The 13,450-nt window shown below is 36.8% G+C and overlaps 1 protein-coding gene across 1 annotated transcript in view; it reads right to left on the reverse strand.

The window, feature by feature from the left end:
* KMT2C (lysine methyltransferase 2C) overlaps positions 1–13,450 on the reverse strand; it is a 271,489-nt gene that overhangs the window by 104,147 nt on the left and 153,892 nt on the right. Inside the window, exons 8-13 of the mRNA XM_035029848.1 lie at positions 12,868–13,039; positions 10,859–10,973; positions 3,312–3,481; positions 2,708–2,859; positions 1,825–1,938; positions 846–923 (exon numbers count right to left, since the gene is read on the reverse strand). Coding sequence (XP_034885739.1) covers positions 846–923; positions 1,825–1,938; positions 2,708–2,859; positions 3,312–3,481; positions 10,859–10,973; positions 12,868–13,039 — 801 coding nt within the window. The remainder of the gene's footprint in view (positions 1–845; positions 924–1,824; positions 1,939–2,707; positions 2,860–3,311; positions 3,482–10,858; positions 10,974–12,867; positions 13,040–13,450) is intronic.

Here is a 13,450-nt window from a genome sequence, read left to right on the forward strand (position 1 = left end):
CTCATGGGGCTCCCTGCTCAGCAGGAGTCTTCTTCTCCCTCTGACCCTCCTCCCTCTCATGCTTTGTCTCTCATTCTCTCTCTCTCAAATAAATAAATGATTAAAAAACACACTTTTAAAACAGAAAATTACACATAAATAATGAGTGCCATCATTTGAGTGACTCAAGTGAAAAAACTTATCCTGATGCCACATGAAGCCTAAACTGTGGTTAATAGAAGACCATTACCTCAAGTCTCACTGAAAAGAAGAAAATATGCAACACCCATGCAGACCACAAGTATATTATTTTTGTACACTAGGCAGGAAGTATTAAAATACAAACGTAAACATGCTCTTCATCACAAGCAGTTCTATTATGTTCCACTACTAGTCTTCTATAATGATTTTAACTTATTTTTTTCAAAGATTTTATTTATTTATTTGAGAGTGCGTGCACACGCACACAAAGAGGGGGTGAGGCAGAGGGAGAAGCAGACTCCCCGCGGAGCAGGGAGCCTGACGTGGGGCTTGATCCCAGGACCCCGAGATAATGACATGAGTTGAAGGTAGCCACTTAACCAACTGAGCTACCCAGGCACCCCTGATTTTAACTTAATAATGAACATTTGATTTAGCAACTCTACAGAGACTGTAACCTCCTTTAGAAATCCAATGCCAATTCTCTTTAAGAAAAGGATCACTTAACTAAAAGATTTCATTACTATAATGTGTATATGGCAATAGTAAATAATTCTTTGGGATAATTCATTTGAAAAATTAACTTAATAGATCGTGGCTCAAATCTGCAAAGCAGTCATAAAAGCATTATGCTGTAATTCCATCAAATTAGATAGTATGCTTACCAGAAATGAGAAGATCATGTGTATCAAGACTTTCTGGTGGATTACTCTTCTGCTGCTCTTCTGTGTGGATGTGAACTGCTGTGAATGACACATTTATGGAATCTCTAGCAAGGACTCAAAATTTCTCTAACACTGCTCTCTCAATAGTAAGTTGAGGAAGATTTTTATCCTACTACCAAATGTCAATTCTCAATGTAAGTACAAAACACACTGTTACTATTTATTAGTAAGCAGTGTATGGAGATGAAATTAGGAATCTGATTATGCACTATGACAAGATTTATTGTTACAGTTAGCTTTGTCTTATTTTTCTTCACTTTACATCTTATGCAATACACCTTTTAGTGAAAGTTGTTAAATACAAAACTGAAACTCAGACAATCTGAGGCTTTGTGTGTATACACTCAATCTATATAAAATTTCACATAAAATCCCATACTGTCAGATGAGCCCAAGATTAAATTTAATAAGTAGTTTTTCCCCAACCTTATCTAATTCCACATCCTCAAGTACAGTAATAGCTATTATCAACATTGCAAAAAGCTTAATTGAAATATCACTGAAATAACTGAAATACCCTCAAGAGAACCACTGAGACGATCTAAAACAATAAATTTTTCATTATCTCAGCATGAAACATCTCACAATCAGTAACAGCTCTAGTTAGTAATTACAAGTATAACTAAAGAAAGAGAAAATAATAAATTGCTTTTTAATGAAAATCACTTGGCCCCCAAAGTATGTATTTATGATTGGGGTCTAGATTACAACTGAACTATAAATATATATATGCCCTTTCCCCTATTAATTTCTAATGTTATTTTACTAGAAAGCTCCTCTCTAAACAATTTCCTAAGTGACTACACGTTGTGGCTCATTTTATTTAGAATAGTAAACATATAGTAAATTTCACATATTCACTGTATATACACGTTTTCTTCGGAAAATAAACTATATCCATTACCAAAAATATTCTTACCATCTGGAACAATTCCAGGTGTGGACTCCTGACCATTGACGTCTTTATTAATTGCTTGCTCTGGAAATACCATATGGTCCTCAGGTCCTTCAACTTCCATCTCGTTGTTATAATCTAAACAGAATATTATTTATTCTTTAGCTTAGAATAAGTTTTTCTGTCTTTGTTAACTATGTAAATAGTTATTATTTTGCTATAGTGAGGGTAAATTATCACCCAAAATGCCATATTCTTCACATTTTTAAATTTTCAACCATAAATATATCTACATTTTAGATGTAGATGGAAAAACATCTAAATTAAGAATTAAAAGGTTACTGACATATTATTTTAAAAGGACATTCCACAACTGTATACTGATGGCATCCTGGAAACAAAGCATTAGTAATTAAGATGTGTCTACTTAAACCTCTCACAGATGATAACACAGGACTTTTAAAAGTTGCCATTCATATTGATGAAAAGGAAAAACTATCTGTAAGAACGTCTGTTTTCTTTACCACCAAAAAACTTGTTATTATGTTTCAACCAAGAGTATACTACTAAAATTACCTAAACAAAATTTTGGGCTCAAAAGATATGAACTAACATTTAAGAAGGACATTATAAAACTAAAATTTGTTTGGAGTGAAAGAACCCAGGTTATAAAGCAGAAACCAGGTCATACAGCCAAACACTGACAACTTGCACTGCTGCTCAAAGATGTCCGCCATCAGATTCAGAGATGACCCAATCACATGTATACTTAAAGGTTGAGAAATTAAGAATAAGATGGGACCTGATACACAGGATTCCCTCATCATTAATAAAATTATTTATTGGAGACTGGTTGGCACAACATCAAAAAAAAACAAAAACAAAAACCCAAAATTCTCAAGATTACCTGCAGTGACTTCAGCCATCTCCACTTCATCACCTGCCTGTAATGGGTCCATCTCAGCTGCTACGTGTTTACAATACATGCAGATATACTCTTCTTTGAACTGAGAATCCAGCTCATGATCTGCTGGTTTGTCACATTCTAAGTGAACCCATCTGCAGTGACAAATATATTTAAATAAAATTTTCTAATTTAAAGACAATTTACTATCCAGGGAAAAAAGAGGCAACTGCTGAAAACTGGGTATAGGAAGGGTTAAGGATGACAGAAGAGAGGTTATAGAGGTTGGCAACTGGTGAAGGTTCTAGAAAAGAAATTGGCATTTTCAGAGGTCATTAAAGGTGTTCACGTATTTTTACTTCCTTATTTTTAAACCATTTCCTCCTTACATTTCCCTCTTAATGCTCATTTCTGGTCTTTTGCCCATTCACTTCCTTATGCCTTTCAGACTCATAAATATGTAATTTAATTTCATCTTTAACAGCACTCAGTACCCAGAGGATCATTAGTGATAAAAGTTTGGAACTCAAAGATACATGGTAGCACAAATGATCACATGGATAAGAAAACTGACCAAAAACTCAATGGAAAAATTGTACCTTCTTACCTTTTGCACATATTACAATGAAGCATGTCTTTCTGCAATTCTGGATGGTTCCACTTCCCACAGAAAGGACATAAGTTATCCTGTTGTTGATAACAACTGTCACATACCAAGCAATTGTGGTGCCACTGAGAACTAGATCGTGTGCCACACTCTACACATATTCTGCAATTCTAAACACCAGAAAAAAATGAAAACAAAAACAGTTTGTTATGCATTTGTATTGCAGTTCTGGTGTGAACCTTTCTGAAATCAATGGAACATTTGTACATTATACATTAAGCTTTAATTTTCATGACACTAATTTAGGGTATATGGTTTTGAAAAAGCAGTGTGTTTTGAACGTCTGATGTGACATCATTCAATTTGCACTGAAACCTCCAGGAAAATGTAAATAGGGGCGAGAGACATCCAAGAAAACATAAATAGGGAAGGAAGAAAACCAAGAACAAATAAGAAACATATCCCAGAATCAGGAAGTAGCTTATGTGCAAAGTAGCTTATGTGGAATAAGTCTATTTGACTCTGGATTGTGAAAACAAACTGGTGCTTCTTAACCATTTCATTTGCTTGTAGGTAGCTTAGGAACTAAAAGCAAGAATTCAAACTGAAGAACTATCATGACCCACTCCAAATGACTTGGAGTCTGAAACTGTGAAAGTAAAATCAAAATTTTGAGGGGCAAGATATTCACATGGTCTTACATATCTTCTCATATAATGTTTTATTAATTATGAGAGAAAAAAAAACTGGAGCAATTTGACAGCAGGGTGACCGAATTATTAGAATGCGCATCACCCATGAGGTCGAGATGAGCACCAGGTGCTTTAGCAGAGGCACCCAGACAAGGGCACAACATCACTTTGGCAGTATTCTGGCCAACAATGCAAAACTCCATATAACTGTGAAGAAGTAGCAGACAAAGACAAAGTGAGAAAAGTTCTATTTGGCAGAAAAAACCCCAGATATGTGGGGAAGAACTCTATTCTTCAAAAAAATGTCAGTATCAAAAAGACAGAGTAGGACTCAGGAAATTTTCCAGATGAAAAGAGTCCAAAGTGAGAACTAAATATAAAAGCCTACCCTAGAGTAGATCTTGGAACCTACACTGGGGGAGATGCTATATGGGATGTTAGATCAAGTGACAAAACTGAAATATGGATAATAGATTAGATGAAAATACTTACACTGATGTAAACATATGAAGTTGATAACAGCACTGTGATTATGTAAGAATATCCCTATGATTAGGAAATACACACTGAAGTGTTTAAGGGTAAAGAGGGCACAGTACATGTAACTTACACTCAAATGGTTCAGGGCAAAAAAACAGAGATCAGAGGGAAGAAGAAGAGAGAAAAAGGGTACATGCAATGATATGGAAATCCTAACAAAGGTAAATGGCATACGGATATTTTTATTTTTCCAACTTCTAAAGTTTGAAATTATTTTTTAAAAATTCATGATATACCAACACACAAGCATTCTTGACAGAGAAACAGGAAAAAGAAACCTACCTGACAATGACTGGTATAAAACAAAGTTCCTGAAAAGATTACCCTTACTTCAGTGTGAACAGCCTCACTAGTCTGACACCCCACATGAAGGCAGACCTATTTGCCCAGGTTCATCTCTGGCCCCTCCACAGTGTTTGACACACAGTAGGCCTTCAAATGTTAAATAAATGAACGAATTATGACTAAAGACTATAGACATCTATGAAAGAATTTAACAGTAGAGGAAAAGGATCATTCTTCAAATTACTCAGTGGATAAGGCTTCCTATGAAAAACTCCAGGATAATTCATTGCATACATAATATAGACATTACGATGGACACTTTATAGGCATCACCTCACTAAATCTAACACCCCTGTGAGGTAAGTTCTAATAACATTCTCTACAGGGGAAAAATTGGCTTAAGGAAGTCAAATAATTTGCCAAAGATCCTGTATTTAGTAACTGGAAAAGTGGAGATCTGACTCTACAGCCTAATCTTTTACCAACATTATATACCTCCACAGAACAGATTAAAAAAAAAACAAACAAAAAAAACTATCCAGTTGTCTTTTTAGCAATATTATACATGATTCAGTCACTGTGAAAGAGCACAGCAGACTATGATAGAGAGCAAATTAGTAAGAGAGCAAGACAAAGATAAAAGAGAAGGTTGAGAAATAAACCCAGAATTCTGAAAACGTTTTCCAAGATAATGAAAAACCTAACAAAGAAGATAATGAATTAAAAGCAGGAAACAAAATTATCTAGATGTTACTAAACATTATTTAAGAGGCTGTAAAGATGGCAAATATTTATAAAAAAAAAACCAAAGTTAACCAACACTTCTTTAGACCTTTTCTTGGGCCTGACTAGAGACTGACAGTGGTCAACATGTTCCAGGCAACACTAATTAATGTAGAACCACAATCAGATACAACCTGGAAGCAAATTCAAAGAACTGGCAAAAATAAAGATCCCAAAGCTCTTAAGTAGAAAAAAGGATTATAGTTAAGTGAACATTTAAAAAAAGGGGGGGGGGTAAGACTTTTCTTCTGTGATACCACAAACTGGGAAAACTGGGGGGGGGGGGGGGGAGTTTCTACAGCTTAAAAAAGAAAAAATTGTAAAATGAAATGATACCAAACCAAGTTCTTATCATAGTCTGAAGACAACAGTCTCTTTCAGATATGTAGGATTTCAGAAAAATTGCTATACCTTAATGGAGCATAACCAAGAATCCAAAAGACTGGGGTTTAATGAGATTGGAATTTATATAGAAAAAATATATTTTTTTTTGCAAGGAAAAAGTGACAAGGTTTACAGTCTCAGTTGATTTAAAACAGAGGGGAGAGAAAGGAAAAGAAAATTGCTCATTTCTCCATTTTCACTGGTAAGTGGGGGAAGAAAACATTTATACTTTCAACATTTATAACAATACTCACAAAATAAAATTCTTAATTGCAAGTCACTGCAGAAAATAAAAGGAACAGAAAAACAGAAAGGAAATCAAAAGAACTAGTTTGTCTTAAAACAGCCAAACATTTCAGTTGCAACCATTAACCTAAATAAAATGACACAAAGGGACCCAAAATAAAAAAGATGTGAATAGATCACATTCAACTGGAAAACTAAAGCCCTAGGAGGCCATATTGTCGGACAAAAAGAGCTGGTTCAAAAAAAAAAAAAAAAGGCATTACACAATAGAGTAGCTTTACGCTAATAAAAAGTAAAATCAACACTGACCTGACCTACCTGGTAAATCACAACCAAAAAATAATTAGTATTGTTTACAAAAGAAAAAGTAAAATACAAGGAGAAACTGAGGAAATCTGCAGTGGTCAATTTCATCTACATCCTAATATGTTGTCCAACCAACTAGTCAAAAAATAAAAATGACTTCATCTATCTAAATAAAATTAATAAACACAAATATTAAGCCTTAAAGTCACTACTTCAAGTGTAAAAATATTTGTGAAAAAGAAAACCACGCTGGTTAATTATTGGGTTAAATACAATTAAAGCAGAAGTTAACATGCTTAAGCACAACTGAAAAACCAAAAGATACAGTGCTTAGGTCAGATGTACACAGAGATAGTTACAAATACAACGTATCTGGTTGCAGCCAAAGCTATAATCAAAGGTAAATTTATAGTCTTTAAAAAATACACCTTTTTCCTTAAGAAAGTAAAGAAAACGAATTGCGAATTCAGCTCCCTATTTCAGAAAAGAAACAAGGCCAGTAAAGGTGTGCGGAGGAGACGAAAGCATAAACATACAGATCTGCCGACAGCCGGCTTTTCAGGGCCCGATAACGACGCCGCGAGGACACGCTGGAAGCACCGGCCCGCACACAGGGAAGAACCGGAACCGCGGGGCGGCCGGCGGCAGCTCGCACCTCGCCCGCCCGCAGGCCCCGCCTTCCCGGAGCCACCCCGGAGGGCAGTTACCGCAGGCTCCCGTTCCCAGGGCAGAGGGCCCCTCCCCTGCAGGCCCCACCCTCCCGCCGCGGCCGCCCCGCGCCCCGCCCGCCGCCCTAGCACCAGGGGTCGCGCCGCAAGTGCCAGGTGCCCCCCAGCCGCGATGGCGGGCCGCGGCGCAGGTGCTCGGCTCCTCCGCGTCTCCTCTCGCCACCCCGCACCCGGACCCCATCCTCGGGGCCCCCCAGGCGAGCTCGCCCCCCTTTCCAGGGCCTTCCTAGGACGGCAAACCGCCCCCAACCCCGACCCGGCCAGCGCTTCCCTCCCGCGGCCGGAACGCCTTTCCAGCTTCGGAGGAAGCCTCCGCTGGCGCCACCTCACGGCCTGCAATGCCAGCAGCCCACGAAGCCTCCCCTGGAGAGTGACCCCTACCCTCGGGTTCCAGGGACCATTTCGGGCACCCGCTCCACCCCAGCCCTCTGAAGCCCACCCCGCCCAAGTCAACAGAAGAGCCGAGCGAAGGTAACAGGAGCGCGTTTCTGTGCCGCTGGGACAAGAGTGTGAGGATGCAGAGAAATCACGGATGCAGCCTGGGAGGGCTGTTTTCTGAAAAGTGGGAAGTCTTCATAGAAATGCTAACATAAAAAAAAAATTAACTGACCTTCAAGGTTACCACAATGCAGATTTTAATGCCTGCATTTAGCATTTGTATTTATTATCATGTTAGTCCCAAGTGCCGTCAAGGGCGTACAAAAGATGCAAGATTTTTACACAGTAAAATTATGGTAAAAAGAATGAGCTGCTGGGGGGGGCGCCTGGGTGGCTCAGTCGTTAAGCGCCTGCCTTCGGCTCAGGTCATGATCCCAGCGTTCTGGGATCAAGCCCCGCATCGGGCTCCCCGCTCGGCGGGAAGCCTGCCTCTCCCCCCTCCACTCCCCCTGCTTGTGTTCCTCTCTCACTGTGTCTCTCTCTGTCAAATAAATAAATAAAATCTTTAAAAAAAAAAAAAAAAAAAAAAGAATGAGCTGCTGGGATGACACAGGAACAATGCGGCATCCACGGAGCCAGCAGAGAGGATTCTCATCTTCATACACATCAACTGACAACAGGTAAAGGACAAACAACATACCAGTAACTTAAAATGAAGAACTAATGTTCCATATTTTAGAAATAACTGGATTGATTCCCCCACTTAGTACAGATTTCAATTGTACCACGATGGTGCACTCATGAACAAAAAACTTGATACTTACTGAGTGACACTTCATTACATCTAATGCTGAAGGACTGCCTGCTGGCACTTTGAGGTCTCTCATTATTCTGAACTAGTAAACAGGGTCATAGCATTATCAATACTATTTTTATATAAATACAAAAGGCATTCTCTGTATTGACATTATTAAAGCCAAAGGAAAAGCTTACACACTGAACTGGGCATGAGAAAATATCTTTCTATTAAACCCCAATCTTGGCAACTTAATGTCAGATGAAATTAGTAATTACTTTATAAATTCTATTTAGTTTTATTTTTTAAAAGTCCGTGTAATTATTGAAGATAAAGTTTATGCCTAGTTTCATGTCTGTTCTATAAAATTTAGATATTAAAAAAAACAAAAAACAGAAAAACAACCAGCTCAACCTGGGGGATGTATAGAGATAGCCTATGGATCTAGAGTCCTTAGGTCTACACCCTAATACAAAAAAAAAAAAAAAATTAGATCAAGAAATATTTTTTCTTTTTTTTAAAGAAATATTTCTTAATTAAAGAGAAAAGCCCTGGGCGCCTGGGTGGCTCAGTTGGTTGGGCGACTGCCTTCGGCTCAGGTCATGATCCTGGAGTCCCGGGATCGAGTCCCGCATAGGGCTCCCTGCTCGGCAGGGAGTCTGCTTCTCCCTCTGACCTTCCCCCTTCTCATGTGCTCTCTCTCTCTCTCAAATAAATAAATAAATAAAATCTTTAAAAAAAAAAAAAAAGAAAGAAAAGCCCTGCTACTCAATAAGTATGACAGCATAGGGAGAGAGCATCATATATAGAACAAAACATTATAAGACAGGAAACCTGAGTTTTAGTCCCTTTTCTGCTTCTATAAATAAGTTGGACAATTAACCACTAGGGCCTCACCAGCTCTCATCTACAATTTATTAAGTTTGCCTATATAGATTTCAAAGGAAGCACATGAACTACTTTTAAGACGGATCCATCATAGAGAACATTTAAAGAAAAGTCATAGTAAATAGTTTGTAAATATCTTCCAAACAGGAAAAAAAAAAATTAGTTTTATTCAGTCGGTTGAGAATTAAAGATAAATCTGTTTTATTCTTCTACTTTCACTTTAAGAGTTTAAATATTTTGTGCTTCCATGGAAAATACTTCTAAAATGTGTTGCTGTTCACCTGGTGGTGTACAAATAACTCTGCCCAGTAGGTAAAGTTGTCAGCCAACCTACAGGGTTTAGAGATACAGATGACAGCCTCAGTAAATTCCTCAGGAAGCGTAAAGAGAGCAGCATAGAACATAAGGTCATAAAGATGCAAATAACAAAATAGATGAAAGAAGGGAGAATCACTGACTAAAAGAGTATCCAGAAAAAATTAAAAATAATTGAAAATACATCTTAAAAGTGTCACACCAAAGATTGGTATCTTAAGCAATGAAAAAAATGGAAAAATGTCTACAGACCTCTAACTCTCAAAACCAAGAGAATCTTTAAACAGCATCTATAAAATAAATATCTAAGTAAATAATCATTAAAACTACCACAGGGGAGGGGCAATATACATATGCATATATAGTAGGATTCCAAATATTTAATACAAGTGTATTTATACACATAAAAAATGTGATGTACATATAAAATCACTACATAATCATCAAAATGTAGTGTATTTTAGTTCTGGATTTTAAATTAATGGATTTTAAAACTATTGCTCTGTGTTTTGGTATCCTCATGGGACCACTACACTTCTGAGAGTTTCTGAGATTAAAGATAAATCATTCAAAAACAATTTCTAAGCCATTAAGCACCATACATATGTTTACATGTTCATAACAACATTTTTCATAATAGCCTAAAATGTAAATGATCCAAATGTTCACCAACAAGTTATTTGATAAACAATTTGTGGTATGGCCACTACTTGGCAATAAAAAGGAATCACTCACGGTATGCACAAAAATATGGCTGATTCTCAAAATAATCATGCAGAGTTTAAAAAGCTAGACCTCTCCCCCCCAAAAAAGAGTATATACTATATGATGTCATTTATATAAAACTCTAGGAAACACAAATTAATTGATGGTGAATGAAAGCAGACTGCCTGGAAGACAAGGGGCGGGGAGGTGGGAATGGGTGAACAGTTGGAAAAGAGGGATTCCCAAAGAGCACCATGAAACTTTTAGGGGTGATGAATTTGGTTGTTATCTTGAAGGTGATGATGGTTTCATAAATGTACACGTGTCAAGTTAAATTGCAAACTTTAAATACTTGCGGTTTACTGAGTATCAATTATACATCAATAAAGCTGTTTTTTAACAAGTTGATGATACTGTATAGATTTGAATAGGTATCCGATTTGTCTGCTCTATATAAAAAGCATACAGATGATATTTTTCTTGAAAAAACAAACAACTTACTTTGCATTTCCAGCCATTGGTTGGTACTGATTTCATAACTGGTTGAAGACAAAAAGTATGATACCCTTTGTCACACGTATCACACACTAGCATCTTGCTATCTTCTCCCGATTGTCTAAAAAATAAGATAGCATTAATGATGCCTTATCTTTAAACTTATGTTTATAACATAAGTAATCATGAGAAGAATCAATCCTAGGAACTGCCCAGTTCATCAATACCTCAGTGTCTGTTTTGTCTATGCCCAGATAATGATAGAGGTAACCCCTAAAGGACGAGACAGACATCTTCCTAAGGTCCCTACAGGATTATCTTAACTGAATGCCCACCTATGGTGAACCTGCTTTAGCCATGTTACGATTCCTGCAGAGAAGGAGGGGCAACAAGATGAATGACTCTGACCTTTACTTTTTAAATATCTCAGTAAATATCCTTTCTAGGGTAAGGAGCTGTAACTGATAGGTGACGCTGCATGGGAAGGAACAAATCTTGTCATCGGGAATTGGAAAGACACTGTCATACAATAAAGAGGATCGAATTTGGCATCAGACCTATATTTGTATTCAGACTGCTGTTTTTCTAGTTGTGTGATTTCTGAACAAAATAAGCTTAGTCCTCATTTCAGGAATAAAATGTGAACAATAAAGACACTGAGAATTAAATATAATTCTGGTTGAAGAGCTTAGAATATTCTGTAAACATTAGTGCTAAATAAACAGGTGTAAGAATCATCTTGTAATAATTATTAAGAATAATTATTAAGAATTGTAATAATTATTAAGAATAGTCAAAAACCTAAACTCTTTCCCTGAACATTCCTGTGCCCCAAAGATTGGGCCCCTGGCCTACAGCATGAGCTCTGCCTTGATTCTTGGCTATCAACCACTCTCAGAGACTAAGAATTTAATTCAAGAGGAGGGGAAAAGAAAAACTGGGGAATGCAAGAAGAAGAGCTGAGAGAGGAGCCCTGCGTAAAACCTGGGGACAAATAGAAGTAAAAAGGAAGATGGGTTAGTTGGCCGCCAGTTCTTTCTTACTCAGTTTAAACAAATTCTACATATAAAATTGCATGTTTTATCTCTTTAGCTACATGGAAAGATCTTAGAGGAAAGGTAATCTTTCTTCAAGTTCTCTTATTCCTTCCCAAGAAAGTAGGCACAGATATAAGATATCAAATAAGTGTTTGCTGGTATTTTAATTTTTGCCAAAATATAAAAGCATATTGTCCTATTTATTCCACATAATTGTAAGATATTGATGCTTATTGTTATCAAATTAAATTACAAATAAAACAGACTGATCATGGCAGTGGTGGGCATAATTTCTCCTGTTACAAAAGTCCTCAGCTTGTAAACAATTTGAAGACTGCTATAGATGCAGATAACTTCTCCAAATTATCATGCTAATTAGTAGCAGGAGAAAAAAAAAATCACAGAAAAGATTGGAGAAATAACCAAAGGATGGAATACAACAAATAGGAAAGGATAAACCCATTACAAACTAGGATCGACTGAAGGTAACTGTTTTTCAGATAGATATAGGGTTGTTTTTTTTTCCTTAAGTAGTCTTAGCATAAATTGTTCTTCCTGGAATGGAAATTCAAACATATCACTGATTCTTTCACTCACTCTCATAACTACTTTCTGTAACTGGAGGTTTATTTTCCTATTAAATCTCCACCCCAGTCTCTCTCAAAAACAGTTGCTTTATTTTCCAATGCTTATTTCTTTTAAATTGTTAGTATCATTCATTTAAAATGTTTGGCAAACTGAAATTAGCTTTTTAGGCAACCAGAGGAATTTAAAATTATTAAAATTAGTTTCTGTTTAGACTTGTTTCAAAATAATGTTAATAAATACCTAGTAATTTTTTAAAACATGACGAAGTCAGTGGGAATGAATGGAGCTGCAGTACGAGCAATCTTTATCATATTACACAAACCTTTAGCACCTAGTAATAGGGTCTCTCTTAATCTCAATACACACCTTTGAGTTGAAATTAAAACTTACTTGCAGTTCTGGCACACTTTGCACTCAGGACATTGCCAACCTGCACGTTTTAATGGAGTAACCGCTATATCCAGGCACATTCCATGATAGTGCTGACCACAAGTAGTACAAAAGAACTGATCTAAGAGGTCTCCCGGGCTGTCGCACACTGCACAGTTTGCATCTTCCTTTGCTATAATTAACAGTAAAACAATGAAATTGTTGTATAAGAGTTTAATATTTTTCTGACTTTACAATTTAAAAATCACTTGAAGGGAATTTGCATGGTCAATCTTTCAGACACTGGAGGTTATGCACATTGAACTGATATCCAATCAGAAGAAGGTCTCAGGAAAACCACTGTTAATCATAGAGTTTTGCATATTTGTCCCTCCATCTACCTGAGACCATAAGCAGTTCTTATCTAATTTTATATCCCTGGTACCAGTATTGATGCTGGGCACCTACTTAATGCTCAACATACACTTGCTGAAAAGAACCAAACAGGAAAATATCAACTGAGAAATGCCTTCAGGTGCAAAAATAACCATTTTATTTGGATGTTAAATATATTTTAAAATTAACAAGGTAAGTCGAGACAAAA

The sequence above is a fragment of the Mirounga leonina genome, unplaced genomic scaffold (assembly GCF_011800145.1).
Source record: "Mirounga leonina isolate KUSES-001 unplaced genomic scaffold, KU_Mleo_1.0 Mir_321, whole genome shotgun sequence".
Lineage (NCBI taxonomy): Eukaryota > Metazoa > Chordata > Mammalia > Carnivora > Phocidae > Mirounga > Mirounga leonina.